Here is a 17,418-nt window from a genome sequence, read left to right as displayed (position 1 = left end):
TACTGCATGTGTATCATTTTACACCATCGTGAAGTTGAAAAATCAGTAAATCAAACCATCATAAGTCAAGGACCATCTGTATTTTGAACTGACTGAAAATGAAAATACAGAGCTTTGCAAAATTTTGGGAAGGCACCAAAGTAGCACTTAGAAAGAAATCTGCAGTACTAACTATATTAGCAAAAGAAAGGAAAGTACACAAATCAGTGAGCAAACACCTTACCTTAACAAACTAGCAAAAGAAGAGCAAATTAAGCCTAGAAGAATAGACAGAAAGTAATAAAAATCAGAGAAATTTTTTATTTCTCAAAAAATTTCGATGATACAGGAGAAAAAAACGATGATACAGGAGAAAAAAATTGATGATACAGGAGAAAAAAACAATAGAACCAACAAAACCAAAAGCTGGTTCTATTAGAAGATCAATAAAATGTATACCTATCTAGTCGGGTTGACCAGGCAAAAAAAGATACATTAGTGATATTGGGAATGAGACAGATAATACAACCACAGATTCTACAGATATTAAAAGGATAATGAAGAAACATTATGAATAAAAATTTATGCCATTAAATTTGACAACTTAGACAAAATGGACAAATTCCTTGAAAACCACAAACTACCAAACTCACTCAAGGGGAAGCAAATAACCTGAATAGCCCTATGTTTGTTTTATAATTTTTTTTTTTTTAACTTCTAGGCCAGGTGTGCTGACTCACGCCTGTAATCCTAGCATTTTGGGAGGCTAAGGAGGGCAGATCACTTGAGGTCAGGAGTTTGACACCAGCCTGGGCAACATGGTGAAACTTCGTTTCTACTAAAAGTACAAAAATTAGCTGGGCAGGCATGGTGACGTTCACCTGTAATCCCAGCGACTCCTGTGGCTGAGGCATGAGAACTGCTTGAACCCGGGAGGCAGAGGTTGTGGTGAGCCAAGATCCTGCCACTGCACTCCAGCCTATCCAGCCTGGGCGACAGAGCGAGACTCCGTCTCAAAATAAACAAACAACAAAACAAAACCTTCTACTAAGGAAACTCTAGGTCTAAATAGCTTCCCTAGTAAATTCCACGAAACACTTCGGGAAGAAATAATGCTAATTCTATAAATCTCTTTTAGAAAATTGAAGAGAAGGGACTAGATCCCAACTCATTCCTTGAACATTACATTATTACCCAAACCAGGCAACGATATTACATGAAAATGAAACAAAATATAAAAAGGATAATATATAATTGCCATTTGGGATTTAATCATAGAAAAGAAATGTTGATTTAACATATGAAAATCAAATTTGCCACACTAATAAAAACAAAAAAAAATATCATCATTTCAATGGATGCAGAAGAGCATTTGACAAAAATCCAACATCTATTACTGATGAAAACTTGCAGCAAACTAGGAATAGAAGGCAATGTCCTCAACTTGATGAAGGGCATTTATGAGAAACTACAGATAATGTCATACTTAATGGTAAGAGACTTAATGTTTTTCCATAAGATCAGGAATAAGGCAAGGATATACTCTCTCATGACTTCTACTTGACATTTTACTGGACATTCTAGCCATTGCAACAAGTCAAGGAAAAGAAATAAAAGGCAATCAGATTGCAAAAGAAGAAGTAAAACTCTGTATTCATTGGCAACATGATGTCTACATTAAAAAATCTGTTGGAATCTACACAAGGAAAGCTACAAGAACTAGTAAGTGAATTTAATAAGAGTTAAAGAATAAGGGATCAACATACAAAAATCAACTGTATTTCTGTATCTCACAATTTACAATAGAAATTAAAATTTTAAAACTCATTTATAATAGCATCAGAATGAAATGCGAAATAATTACAGATAAATATGACGAAGAATGTATATGACCTTAACTCTGAAAACTGAAAAACACTTCTGAGAATTAAAGACCTAAATAAATGAGGAGTATAGTATGTTCAGTGATTGGAAGACTCAATCTTGTTAGGATGTCAATTTTCCGATATTGATCTACAATTCCATGTGATCCCAATCAAAATCTCAACAAGCTTTTTGTATTGGTGAAGTTGATAAGTGATTGCAAAATTCATGGACACGCAAAGGACCAAAAAAACTCAAAACACCTATGAAAAAAGGAAAAGAATAAATTTGGAGGACTAACATTGTCTGACTTCAAGACATCTTATTAGCTGCAGTAATCAAGACAGCATCACATTGGTATAAAGATGGAGAAAGAAATCAATGTAACAAAATAGAATACAGAAACAGACCTACAGATATATAAAGATATGTATACACACACATATAAAGATATATATACACACACATATAAAATATACACACAAAGATATATACACACATATACATAAATACATGTGTACACACATATAAAGATATAAATACACACATATGTATGGACAACACATTATCTACAAACGTACAAAGACAATCTAGTGGAGAAATAATTGCATTTTCAACAAATGCTGCTGGAACACCTAGATATCCATATGTAAAAAAACCCTGCCATTAGTACCATATAAAAAAAACAAAAACAAAAACAAACAAATGAAAAAAAAAAAAACTTTGAGGGAGTGAACAGGCAACCTACAGAATAGAGAAAATTTTTGCAATCTACCCATTTGACAAAGGGCTAATATTCAGAATCTACAAAGAATTTAAACAAACTTACAAGAAAAAATCAAACAACCCCATCAAAAAGTGGGTGAAGGATATGAACAGACACTTCTCAAAAGAAGACATTTATGCAGCCAACAGACACATGAAAAAATGCTCATCATCACTGGCCATCAGAGAAATGCAAATCAAAACCACAATGAGATACCATCCCACACCAGTTAGAATGGCGATCATTAAAAAGTCAGGAAACAATAGGTGCTGGAGAGGATGTGGAGAAATACGAACACCTTTACACTGCTGGTGGGACTGTAAACTAGTTCAACCATTGTGAAAGACACTGTGGCGATTCCTCAAGGATCTAGAACTAGAAATATCACTTGACCCAGCCATCCCATTACTGGGGATATTCCCAAAGGATTATAACTCATGCTGCTATAAAGACACATGCATGCGTATGTTTATTGCGGCACTACTCACAATAGCAAAGACTTGGAACCAACCCAAATGTCCATCAGTGACAGACTGGATTAAGAAAATGTGGCACATATACACCACGGAATACTATGTAGCCATAAAAAAAGGATGAGTTCATGTCCTTTGTAGGGGCATGGATGAAGCTGGAAACCATCATTCTCAACAAACTATCACAAGGACAGAAAACCAAACACCACATGTTCTCACTCATAGGTGGGAATTGAACAATGAGAACACATGGACACAGGGTGGGGAATACCACACACCGGGGCCTGTCGTGGGGTGGGGGAGGGGGGAGGGATAGCATTAGGAGAAATACCTAATGTAAATGACGAGTTAATGGGTGCAGCACACCAACATGGCACATGTATACAGATGTAACAAACCTGCACATTGTGCACATGTACCCTAGAACTTAAAGTATGAAAAAATAAAATAAAATAGTGGCCTAATGAGTTACAAAAAAAAACCTCAAAATGAATCATAAATCTAAATGTAAAAACTAAAACTATAAGGCTTCCAGAAGATAACAAAGGAGAATGTCTTTGTAACTTTGGGGTAGGCAAAGATTTGTTAGATGTAATACCTTTAGCATGATCCATATAAGGAACAAATTAACAAACTGGACTACATAAAAGGTAAAAACTTCTGCTCTATGTATGAAATTATCAAGAAAATAAAAAAAAAGCAAGTCACAGGTTAGGAGAAATATATGGAAATAAAATATTTTATAAAGGACTTTTACCCAAAATATCTAGGGAGCTCTCAAAGCCAAATAATAAAAAACGCATGACTCATTAAAAAATCTGACAAAATATCTGAACAAGCACTTCACCAGCAAAGTTATATAGATGGCAAATAAGCACACAAAAAGATGTTCAGCATTATTAATGAATTAATGATTAACAAAATGCAAATCAAAACTACAATGAGACACCACTATATACCTGCTAGGATAAATACAATTTAAAATCCTGGCTCATGCTTGTAATCCTAGCTACTTGGCAGGCTGAGGTGGGAGGGATGCTTGAGGCCAGGAGTTCGAGAACAGCCTGAGCAACTTAGCTAGACACTATCTCTAAAAAATTAGCCAGGCATGGTGCCACATGCCTGTTGTTCCAACTACTTAGGAGGCTGAGATGGGAAGATGGTTTGAGCCCAGGAGTTTGAGGCTACAGTGAGTTATGACTGTACCACTATACTCCAGCCTAGGCAATAGAGCAAGACCCTGTATTTTTTTTTTTTAAAAAAAGAATGACCATACCAAATGTTGGCAAGGATAAGAGGTACCCAGAACTCTCAAATACAACTGGGAGAAATGTAATATGGTATAGGCACTTTGAAAAACAATTATCTACATATGATCTATACATTCCCCTCTTGGCATTAGTACCTAAGAAAAATAAAAGCATTATGTCCATACAAAGATTTATATTTGACTGTTCACAGAAGCTTTATTCGCAATAGCCAAAAACTAGTAGCAACCTGAAAGTCCATCAACACGCTAACGGGTAAACAAATTGTGCTAGCTCCACACATGGAATGATAATCAGCAATAAAAAGAAAGAGCTATTGTTACACATAGCAATGTGATGGAATCTCAGGATAATCATGTTGTGTGAAATAAGCCACAAAAAAATTATACATACTATGTGATGCACATCAAATTCTAAAAAAATACAAACTCATCTCTAGTCTGAAAGCAGAACAGTGTTGCTGAGGGTTGTTGGGTGAGGCGGAACAAAGCAACAGACAGGAGCATGATGGAGGGATTACCAAGGGGCACAAAAACCTTTAGGGATGATATTGGATATGTTTATTCTCCTGATTATAGTGATGGTTTCACTTATATATATATGTGTGTGTGTGTGTTCATACTTCTCAAATTGTACGCTTAAACTATGCACAGTTTACCATCCATCTCAAAGTTTTTATATAAAGTCGCACTAATGATCCAAGAAGGAGTAGTTTCTGCAAGAGATTGGCTTATGAATAGGACATGGAGTGGTAGAAATTGAGCATAGACTACTTCCCCAACAAGCTTAGCTTTGGTTGTGGAGAGGAAGAGGGTGAGAGAGTGTCTGGCATAACCAGACAAAAGGTTGAGTTATGTGTTTAATATGGGAGGAGACTGAGAATATTTACATGCTATAGAAAAGGAGCCAGTGGAGAGAATGAAGTTGAAAATTTAGGAGTCAAAACTCAGCTGATGGAATACAGGATAAAAAGTTCAAGAAGAAAGATAAGTCTTGAATGTGAGGAACCTTATGGCTACAAAGGCAGGTACATTTTCTGGTTAGGCTGACAGACACAGAAGTGGTCTGAAGAAGACCTTTCCTTTTCTGGGAAGGATGAAGTTTGGAAGGAGCGGGATACTTAAGAAGAATGGTGGAGCTTTGGAAAATTCATGGGCTACCACAGTTGAAATGGTGGTTAGAGATAAATGTTCAATCTTTGGGCATTCTTATATTAAGATGACAGACAATAAAATAGATTTAAGCAAATAAAATAGCTGTCCCTTCCACATGTGCACAGTTGATTATTATCCAACAGTCTTTTCTCTGATTTCTCTCTTTTTACCTCTAACCACATTTCACTCGTGATAATCTGTTGATCCTCACTTATTTTTCCCTCAATGCACAATAGATTTTTTAACCAATTCTTTCCTCAACATCATTGGGAAATATTTCTAACATACACATGAAATTCAGGAATTTAATGAACAGCTTTATTCAATCTTAACATGATACCATATTTACCTAAGTTCAAAAAAAGTTTCAACCAAATAAAAAGGTCCACGGGCCAAGAGAGATTTCATCATGGGCAAACATCAATATGCTCACTTACTTTTTACATTTCACAGATTTTATGAATAATGCCCAGAGCACCTCTGAGAACTCCAGGTATTACTGTGGGTAGGCAAAAAGCAAATATGGTCAGAAATGGCCACAGGCAAGCTAATTAGGTAGCTCCCCTGAAGTGAACTGTTAATATATTAAAGCCATGCAAATTAGATCATACCCACAGGTCCTAGGTTTGGAAAAAATGCTATGGTAAAGTAGGAATTTTTAATAAAAATGATAATTATGACCCCACAGCACTGATAGTATTTTTCTCTAGTGTTCCAATTTTTGTTGCCACTTTGGCATTAGTAAATATAAAAAAGGTTAATACAAAATATTTTCTGCACATCATGTAATTTTTCTGAAGCTGAAAGCATGCAGTTTCTAAAGACAAGAGTCATTTTTCTTTAAGCAGTAATAAATCATGCATTAAATCTAACAAACTGTTGGATAGTGTCAGAGGCATGTGAACCAGAGCAACTCCATCTTAAATAGGAGCTGGGTAAAAATGAGGCTGAAACCTACTCGGTTGCACTCCCAGAAAGTTAGGGCATTCTAAGTCACAGTATGAGACAGGAGGTTGGCACAAGATATAGGTCATAAAGACCTTGCTGATAGAACAGGTTGCAGTAAAGAAGCTGACTAAATCCTACCAAAACCAAGATGGCCACGAGAGTCACCTCTCGTCGTCCTCACTACTACACTGCCACCAGCGCCATGACAGTTTACAAATGCCATGGCAACGTCAGGAAGTTACCCAATACGGTCTAAAAAGGGAAGGCATGAATAATCCACCCCTTGTTTAATATATCATCAAGAAATAACCATAAAAATGGGCAACCAGCAACCCTTGGGGCTGCTCTGTCTATGGAGTAGCCATTCTTTTATTCCTTTACTTTCTTAATCAACTTGCTTTTGCTTTGCACTGTGGACTTGCCCTGAATTCTTTCTTGGACAAGATTTAAGAATCCTCTCTTGGGGCTGGACCAGGACTCCTTTCCTGTAACAATAGTACCTGCCAAAACAGACTGTGTGCATCTCCTCTCAGAAGTTCAACCGTATCCCCGGCCTGGAGGTGTAAAGGGGGTCCTTCATGAAGAGCTGGGGGTGGTGTTCCAGAATAGTTCCTAATGACCTGCATCTTTGGTAAACCTGAAAATAAGCCAGACAAGTTTTAGAATTGAAAAAACGATGTGTGAAGTCTACATGTACTTTACAAAAAAAAGCCATTATTAACATTAAAAAGTGTTAATACCACCAAGTCCAAGTCAACATTTTAAGTAACTACAATAGAATGCTTTTCAACTTTCTCATTATACAAGATGGTAATAGAATAAGACACATATTTATCCCGTGATCTCTGACATACTTTTCCTCTCCCTTACCATCAATCTCTTTTTAGTTGAAAAAACATTTCTCTTTCAGTTGATACCTGCTTCATAAAAAACACATCACGTACAGTTTAATGGAAAAGAATCAATTTTTTCATCAACTCTATCCTTTCTGCCTATTACTTTCCTCTTGGGCACTGGCTGATTTCATCACTGAGGAGGCTCACCCTTTCTGTGTATGTATCACATTGCCCAGTATATGCATCATATCTTAAGGTTATCTTTGTAATTCAAAAGCAAAAAGGTGATGGATGTGCCACTGCAATACTCAAGACATTTATATGGAGAAACTCTTCAGGCTCAAATTTAGGCTTGCAAAACAGACCCAATAAAGGGAACGTGTCTAAGCCAATAGCACCAATGATATTTGAAATACAGATCCATTCCTTCTCTTTGTATTTCTTTGAATGCACAATGAAGGCCTCAGTTCAATATTTCATTTTTGAGAGAACAGCAGCTTCAAATGAACACGGGTCTAGGTGCAGCAATACTGGTCACAATGAACAACCTCACAGTCACTTATTCATTTACAGGTGAAACTGCTCCCAGCTAAGAGATGTCCACTCATAAACATGATATTTTTTGCACATTAAAGGACTGAAGCCTTTATTATGCTTCAGAACTTTTTATTCTAATGATTAACCATGGTGAAGCTGTAACTGGCTAAAAATGCTGCACTAAACATACAAAGAAGGATGAATGACTGTCATTCGGTTCTAGATGTCTAAGTTAACTAGAAAAATCTCAAAAGCTACATGAAATGCTTCAGCAAACAGTTTATTAAAGTCCTCAAAATTCTTTTGAACAACCATGCCAGAGGGAGAAAAACAAGTGTGGTTATAAACTGAACAGACTAGAAAAGTTTTGGTCAACACTTGTTTATCAATCCAATCAGGAGGCAGAGGTTGAAAAACACTGTGCCCTTCACCCCAGTTTAGCTGCTGGGACTGCTGAGGCTTGTCAGGAGTTGCTACATCCTCCTTTGCTTCTGTTCTTGTGCCGCAGAATCCCCAGAGGGATGATTTTAATCTCACATTCAGGGAGTATTTCCCTACCAGATGTCATAAGGTCTCACCCTAACAGCAACAGCAGATTTCGTTGACTTTCCCCTAAACAACACTCTAAGAGAACTCCTCTCAGGTAAATGTTTAACAGACTTGCTCTCAATACACTGCAAATGCCTTTAGTATAGAGAGTTTATTTTATACATTCTATTAAGTTGCAACTGCTAATTTAAAATGAAACCTAAATATCCCATACACACAAGTGATTAAGAACTCCAACAGGTGGAAGAGGACGTAATGTAAAGTAGAATAATTTTTTAAATGGAGTCTGGTTTGCATGATAGTTAACTCCATGTTTAAGGGAGAGAATTGCAGTTCACCTCTGTTTTATCGAGCACATCTAGGGCAAGGAAAGCATCTCATTTGGTAGACTGCCTGGGTAATTTTGTTTTTCTGACAGTTTTAAATAGAGGTGGAAGTCAAGAAAGAATATCTTTTAAACCTCAAACAGCTGATGTGGCCTCAAATACTGGGGCCAGTCCTGAGCCCTGGCCTTCACTGCAGTTTTCCATTGCCAAGAGCCACAGGGATAAAAGCGAGCAGCGCCATGTGACAAATGATGGAAAGAGCAGTTCCTTTATTGTCAACATGCCCAAGTCAATCATTCTTAAGAAGAAACAACTGAAAATTCATAAAGTGTTTAGGAAAAAATTAACTTTGATGGCATTTCACCACCCAAATATATATTAGGAATTAAAATACAGAAATGCCCAGGCTCCATAAGAGGCTGTAAGGTGTTAGGGATGGAGTAATGCTGCCTCATATGTCTGTTTGTAGATGGACTGGAATGCCCACAACATGCCCATAACATGTAAAATTTAACATTACGAAGGGTACATACACTAGTATACTCTGGTCAGATAATAGGACCTAGCTATGCTACAAAGTAGGAAAGATATACTGCTTTTGTAGTCCCACTTATTCCTAAGTGTTTTATTTACTCTGTCTCTTCTGGTATTGCTTTCTTCTTGGTCATGAGCTTCACTTAGGAAGTTCACCTAGTAGCACACTAGTATAGGTATGTTGCTGACCTCATCCCCAAAGCAAAAATGTGTAAACGTGCCAAGAATTATGCTTAAGCCCAGGTAATACCCACTAGGACATTGTTATTAACCTCTATTCAGCCATCATCAACTTACAAAGTACAGTGTTTCTTCAACTCATATGGTTTGTTGCGGAATGGGTTGTGAGTTTATGATATAATGGAATTTTTGTTGTTGTTGTTGTTGTTGTTGTTTTTGGTCATTTGTTAGGGTTATCTTTGGCAATTTATTTCTGATAGTCAGCACTTTCCATTTCAGCATGATCTGTTGTCAGGAGTACAGAGATCAAAGGATAAAAGGAATGAAACAAGGGCACAGCAATATAATGAATTCCGACACCTTGCCCTTTGCTTCTGATTTTAGCATATAGTAGGTGTTCTACATTACAGGTGGGATAAATGGTTGCTTTCCAAAATGTCCTTTAATATTCTTCCTCTTATGAAAAAGGCACCATTACATTGCTAAGGACGTGAACACACTCGCATTAACTGAAAGATAAAAAATTGCAATTAAAATAAGAGGAAATGGCTTAAACTTGACGTCAGCGCTCAATCATCAATACAATTCTTAACACAATTTACTGCCACAGCAGGCATCACTCTTCACAAATGAGATCAAGAACGGAGAATAAATTAGACTTATAGATGTTTATATTTCGAACAGCCATTTAGTATTAATTTAATGTAGGTTTTCTTCTCCCCTTAGAAAATATGCCTCTGATAGGTTTTAACCTCTGTTTAAAAATGTCCAGGGCAGAACATTTACCACGTGTCCCCATGACAACTCAGTTATTGTTGCACAGAGTTTATTAATAAGGTCTTCTTGAAACTTACTTACAAATCTCTATGTAACTTCTCTCCATTGACCTACTGCCTTCCATCTGAAATTATGCTGAAGGGAGCAAATCTCCTTTTCATAGACCAGTCTTTCAAAATTTGGTCAGGCTTAAAATCCCCAGTTCCTTAAAAATCTCCATATTTTCCCTTGGCTACCACACTTCAAGGGAGGCTGAGGTACAAAGTAGTGTAAACTACAAAAGTTGAACTCTAAATTTCCTCACTGACAGTGATTAATTGGAAACAGACAGTCATATTCCTTAAAAAGGGACAAGAAATACACATTTCATTATATTATAAACTCACAACTAATCCCAGAAAGTTGCTTCTCTCTTCTGGGGAAAATACAGACCCAACAATTGTTTAGTTTCTCTCCACTCCAGAACTTTATTTACAACAGACATGTTAGCTGAGTTACAGTGTTGCTCACCCAAATCTGAATATTTATATTGCAACTACCTTCAGACATTAAATGCAAAATAATCACATGTACTTTCAACATATGTATTTGGGCAATCTTAGAAGTTCCTAAAACTTTTATGTAATCAATTATAATTATCCAAGGGAATATGATTAAAATATTAAGCCAAAATTAGATCTCCTGCCAGATGTTTAATTATTTTACCTTGTTTTATTCCCACAACAAAAGGTTTGTTGTACAGCTAACTATGCCCTTAATATATAACTTGACAATTTCGCTCATTAACTTTTGTTCACACTAGTACTTGTGCTTGGTCTTAAATCAGACAAGATCCCCAAGTCAAACTTATGCAGGAGGAATTAACAAACAAATTAGCAATCTTAAAATGACAGTTATACTCTACTAATAGTCATGTGTTTCTGGTTGAATAAAACTAAAGCTACATGTAGGTACATAGAATGCTTGAGTTTCCCAAAACAATACAGAAGTGTTTTGAAAAGGGAGACCTGTAACAAAATTTCCTTTCTTTTTTTTTTTTTTTTTGAGACGGAGTCTTGCTCTGTAGCCCTGGCTGGACTGCAGTGGCCGGATCTCAGCTCACTGCAAGCTCCGCCTCCCGGGTTTACGCCATTCTCCTGCCTCAGCCTCCGGAGTAGCTGGGACTACAGGCGTCCGCCACCTCGCCCAGCTAGTTTTTTGTATTTTTAGTAGAGACGGGGTTTCACCGGGTTAGCCAGGATGGTCTCGATCTCCTGACCTCGTGATCCGCCCGTCTCGGCCTCCCAAAGTGCTGGGATTACAGGCTTGAGCCACCGCGCCCGGCCCAAAATTTCCTTTCAAATCTGAATTCAGTACCACGAAGAGTGACACAGGCCAAGTGACACATGCACTTTTTAAAAAAAGTTAATTCTAAGTAGAATCCTATTAGAAAATTTTCTAGATATAAACTGTTTCACTAATTATTTTCACATAAACTTTCAAACTTCAATGAACTGAACAGCTAATTGTAGGAGCATCAACCACTGTGTCTTCTAAGCAGGGCAAGAAGAGCGATTGCTACAATATAGATTAGTATCTATTCATGATGCTGATATCACCGCCCTAATGCAATGGGCTTCCCCGAGGCAATAACTTAGAGGAGAGTGCTGCCTACTAGATAAATGGGCTGTCAGTAATATGCTAGCCTTTCACCTCTGAGGCCCAATTTAAAATCTAAACACAGCCACATTAAAAAATAATTAGTTTTACAAGATATCAGAAAATGTAGATGGTTTATCCTGGGAAACTGATCATAAGCATAACATATTCATTCATTCATCAAATGTGACTTCAGCATTCCATAAGTGCTAGGCATGGCAGTTTTAGAGGAAAGCAAGGGAAAGTATCCTGCCTTCAAACAGCCTATAGTCAGTCCATGGAATAGACAGACAGGTGAACGCTAAGATAACAATACAACTGGGCATGGACTTCCATCCAGAGGGAACTTTAAAAAAAAAAATGTTCATATCTATAAAAATTTTAGGAAATTTTCCTTTTATAATTCTTGGTTAAGACCCTAAAATGTGTACTTTATTTTTTCTATAAATTTCCTAGGTGTGACATCCAAACTCTAGCCAAGTTTGAGAATCACATTCTTGTGGGTACATGTGCAAAACACCATGACCAACACCTACCACTGCCAAATTTGCTTTTGAGAAAATTACAGTGAAATAAGTGCTGCCTGTCATCTTCCCAACTAAAAAACCCTTTATAAGTTAACATCTGGACCTTTCCTGATACAAGTCTACAATCTAAGAATCAGGTCCCCATGACCAGGCTGAGCCTGGGATGCTAGGTGCTGGGATTCCCCTGCCATCACAACTTGCAAGGCTCTTTCTAAGAAAGCATGACTTTTTCATCGATTTGCTGGTCTTCAGAGAGGAGTAAAAGGAACCACAGCATGGAAACCATCTGCTACAACAGAAGCAGGCAATTTGGTGGAAAACAAACTGGTCTAAAGAACTGACTGTTCACAAAGGGAACACTCCCCATCAATAATTTTTAAAATTTTCACGAGAGAAGCCTACATTATTTTTATAAACAACGATGACTCAAATAATGGAAACAGCACTGTCACAGCACATATAAAAACAAGGATAAGGCAGACATGCCTTCCTTCAGCTCCATAACCACTGACTAGTCACTCTTTGGCACTGTCTACTAGAGTATTAGTGAATCACGAAACAAGGATGAAAGATATGATAATGTCTTCGGAAGATTTTTTCACCTTTATTAAAAAGGTGTTTATAGGCTACCAAATATAAAATAACTATAAAATTTCACGTTACTTGAAAATCCATACAAATTTAACATTCTGTTCTGTTATACATGTACATTTTATTGGAAAAAATGTTTCCCTAAAATATTTAAGGTCAAAGCTTCAGGAGAAAATGCCATGTACTTGGCAGACCCTTGGCAAACAGCTATTCCCAGGGACCTAAGGAATCCAGTTTCAGAAGCATAGCCCTGAGCTATCTTATCCTCTTCTTTAAAGAGAGAAAAAGAACACGACTGCACAATTTTACAGAGTATTATCACCTAGTCTAACTAAGTATTATCACCTTCTCTAAGGAGAAGGGAGTAGGTATTTGGGAGGAAAAATTTAACAGGCAAACTGAGCCCCATGCATGAATGCTCCGAAACTGGAATGAACTTGAAAGTACTTGAGGGACAGAAAAAAGGTCAGTGACACTGCATGAAAGCAATGGATAAAATTTAAACTTGATAATATGCAGTTTTGAGGGTCTGGCCCATTTCCTACACTCCTTTCCTACACTCATTCTGTGAATTATTTGAAATTTATTGAACAGGTCCAGTTTTCATTAACATACTCTACCTTCTTCCTGGCATATACTTACTGATGTCTGAATATTCAGTTCACTCCCCAACCCAAGGGAAAAAATAATCTGAACTACTATTCTCACTCCTTAAAACTCAAATATAATTTCTACTTATAAACCCATTGCTATAGACTAAATGTTTATGTACCCCCAAATACATATGCTGACATGTAATTCCCAACGTGATAGTATTAGGAGGTGGAGCCTTGAGAGGTAATTAGGCCACAAGGGTGGAGCCCCACGTGCAGAATTCCTGCCCTTGTAAAAGAGGCCCTAAGAGCTCCCTCACCCCATCTACCATGTGAGAATACTGAGAAGACAGCCATCTGTAATGGCCCTTGCCAGACACTGAATCTACTGACACCTTGATTGTAGATTTCTCAGACTCCAGAACTGTCAGCTGTCATTTATAAACCACAGAGTCTATGGTATTTTGTCAGAGCAGCCTGAACAGACTAAAACACCTACCAACATTCCCTTAAGTGCATTTTAAGTGCCTTAAACATACACTCCTTTAGATACTCAATCTTCTTGCTTCAGTACCACTCAATACACCAACAGTATTTATTTAGCTGGTATAAAGTGTAGGTACCAGACTATAGCACCTTTCTTTATGTCTTGGTACAGAGTTTATATCTACTAGACTGTGACCAAACACCATGGTGCCATAGGTTATGTTCTTTATCTCAATTATTATTATTATTGTTTTTTGGAAGAGGAAGGAAGGAAGGAACGAAGGAAGGCAGGCAGGGAGGGAGGGACCCTTTCTCTCCCAAAGGCTACCCTTCCAAATATGCATGTGCAAACACACATGCACATACACTTGATTATATCTCCAAAATTTCTCTCTAATCAAACCATTTCTTCCCACCTTCATTTCTACCTCCCAGTTCAAGCACTGTCTTTCTAACTGGCTTTACCTCATCCAATCTTATAATGTCTGACCATCCTACACATAAGGCTTGATTAAAAAATAATAAATTATATAATAAGTTTCCTATTAAAAACTTGCTCACTGCACTTAAAATTAAATTTGAACTCCTGGTGATTGCATACAAGACCCTATATATTTTCTGATCCCTGATAACTCTCCAATTTCATCTTGTTCCAGCCTCACACTTGCTCACTCTTTTCAGTCAGGCTGACTTTCTTTTTTTTTTTTTTTTAATTTTATTTATTTTTTATTATTATTATACTTTAAGTTCTAGGGTACATGTGCATAACATGCAGGTTTGTTACATATATATACTTGTGCCATGTTGCTGTGCTGCACCCATCAACTCGTCAGCACCCATCAACTCGTCATTTACATCAGGTATAACTCCCAATGCAATCCCTCCCCCCTCTCCCTCCCCATGATAGGCCCTGGTGTGTGATGTTCCCCTTCCCGAGTCCAAGTGATCTCATTGTTCAGTTCCCACCTATGAATGAGAACATGCGGTGTTTGTTTTCTGTTCTTGTGATAGTTTGCTAAGAATGATGGTTTCCAGCTGCATCCATGTCTCTACAAAGGACACAAACTCATCCTTTTTTATGGCTGCATAGTATTCCATGGTGTATACGTGCCACATTTTCTTAATCCAGTCTGTCACTGATGGACTGACAAACCCACAGCCAATATCATACTGAATGGGCAAAAACTGGAAAAATTCCCTTTGAAAAATGGCACAAGACAGGGATGCCCTCTCACCACTCCTATTCAAATAGTGTTGGAAGTTCTGGCTAGGGCAATCAGGCAAGAGAAATAAATCAAAGGTATTCAGTTAGGAAAAGATGTCAAATTGTCCCTCTTTGCAGATGACATGATTGTATACTTAGAAAATCCCATTGTCTCAGCCCAAAATCTCCTTAAGCTGATAAACAACTTCAGCAAAGTCTCAGGATACAAAATTAATGTGCAAAAATCACAAGCATTCTTATACACCAGTAACAGACAAACAGAGAGCCAAATCATGAATGAACTTCCATTCACAATTGCTTCAAAGAGAATAAAATACCTAGGAATCCAACTTACAAGGGATGTAAAGGACCTCTTCAAGGAGAACTACAAACCACTGCTCAGTGAAATAAAAGAGGACACAAACAAATGGAAGAACATACCATGCTCATGGATAGGAAGAATCAATATCATGAAAATGGCCATACTGCCCAAGGTTATTTACAGATTCAATGCCATCCCCATCAAGCTACCAACGAGTTTCTTCACAGAATTGGAAAAAACTGCTTTAAAGTTCATATGGAACCAAAAAAGAGCCCGCATCTCCAAGACAATCCTAAGTCAAAAGAATAAAGCTGGAGGCATCACGCTACCTGACTTCAAACTATACTACAAGGCTACAGTAACCAAAACAGCATGGTACTGGTACCAAAACAGAGATATAGACCAATGGAACAGAACAGAGTCCTCAGAAATAATACCACACATCTACAGCCATCTGATCTTTGACAAACCTGAGAGAAACAAGAAATGGGGAAAGGATTCCCTATTTAATAAATGGTGCTGGGAAAATTGGCTAGCCATAAGTAGAAAGCTGAAACTGGATCCTTTCCTTACTCCTTATATGAAAATTAGTTCAAGATGGATTAGAGACTTAAATGTTAGACCTAATACCATAAAAACCCTAGAGGAAAACCTAGGTAGTACCATTCAGGACATAGGCATGGGCAAAGACTTCATGTCTAAAACACCAAAAGCAACGGCAGCAAAAGCCAAAATTGACAAATGGGATCTCATTAAACTAAAGAGCTTCTGCACAGCAAAAGAAACTACCATCAGAGTGAACAGGCAACCTACAGAATGGGAGAAAATTTTTGCAATCTACTCATCTGACAAAGGGCTAATATCCAGAACCTACAAAGAACTCAAACAAATTGACAAGAAAAAAACAACCCCATCAAAAAGTGGGCAAAGGATATGAACAGACATTTCTCAAAAGAAGATATTCATACAGCCAACAGACACATGAAAAAATGCTCATCATCACTGGCCATCAGAGAAATGCAAATCAAAACCACAATGAGATACCATCTCACACCAGTTAGAATGGCGATCATTCAAAAGTCAGGAAACAACAGGTGCTGGAGAGGATGTGGAGAAATAGGAACACTTTTACACTGTTGGTGGGATTGTAAACTAGTTCCACCATTATGGAAAACAGTATGGCGATTCCTCAAGGATCTAGAACTAGATGTACCATATGACCCAGCCATCCCATTACTGGGTATATACCCAAAGGATTATAAATCATGCTGCTATAAAGACACATGCACACGTATGTTTATTGCGGCACTATTCACAATAGCAAAGACTTGGAATCAACCCATGCTGACTTTCTTATGGTTCCTTAAATACCTGGAGCAAGTAGGTCTGTCACAGACGAGTAAACCAGAGCAACTCCATCTTGAATAGGAGCTGGGTAATATAAGGCTGACACCTACTGAGCTGCATTCCCTGAGGGTTAAGGTATTCTAAGTCACAGGATACGATAGGAAGGCAGCACAAGATACAGGTCATAAAGACCTTGCTGATAAAACAGATTGCAGTAAAGGAGCTGGCTAAATCTCACCAAAACCAAGATGGCCATGACAGTGACCTCTCCTAGTCCTCACTGCTACACTCCCCCCGTGCCATGACAGTTTACAAATGCCATGGCAATGTCAGGAAGTTGCCCTACATGGTTTAAAAAGGGGAGGCATGAATAATCCACCCCTTGTTTAGCAAATCATCAAGAAATAACCACAAAAATGGCCAATTAATAGTCCCTGGGGCTGCTCTGTCTATGGAGTAGCCATTATTTTATTCTTTTACTTTCTTAATAAAGTTGCTTTCACTTTACTCTATGAACTCA

The 17,418-nt window shown here is 37.6% G+C and overlaps 1 protein-coding gene across 2 annotated transcripts in view; it reads right to left on the bottom strand.

The window, feature by feature from the left end:
• VAV3 (vav guanine nucleotide exchange factor 3) overlaps nt 1-17,418 on the bottom strand; it is a 404,297-nt gene that overhangs the window by 65,937 nt on the left and 320,942 nt on the right. For both annotated transcript variants that reach the window (XM_007977771.3, XM_073008530.1), the window contains one exon: nt 6,952-7,088. In XM_007977771.3, the coding sequence (XP_007975962.3) occupies nt 6,952-7,088 (137 nt within the window). The remainder of the gene's footprint in view (nt 1-6,951; nt 7,089-17,418) is intronic.

The sequence above is a fragment of the Chlorocebus sabaeus genome, chromosome 20 (assembly GCF_047675955.1).
Source record: "Chlorocebus sabaeus isolate Y175 chromosome 20, mChlSab1.0.hap1, whole genome shotgun sequence".
Classification (NCBI taxonomy): Eukaryota; Metazoa; Chordata; class Mammalia; order Primates; family Cercopithecidae; genus Chlorocebus; species Chlorocebus sabaeus.
This window is presented reverse-complemented; position numbering and strand designations above follow the sequence as displayed.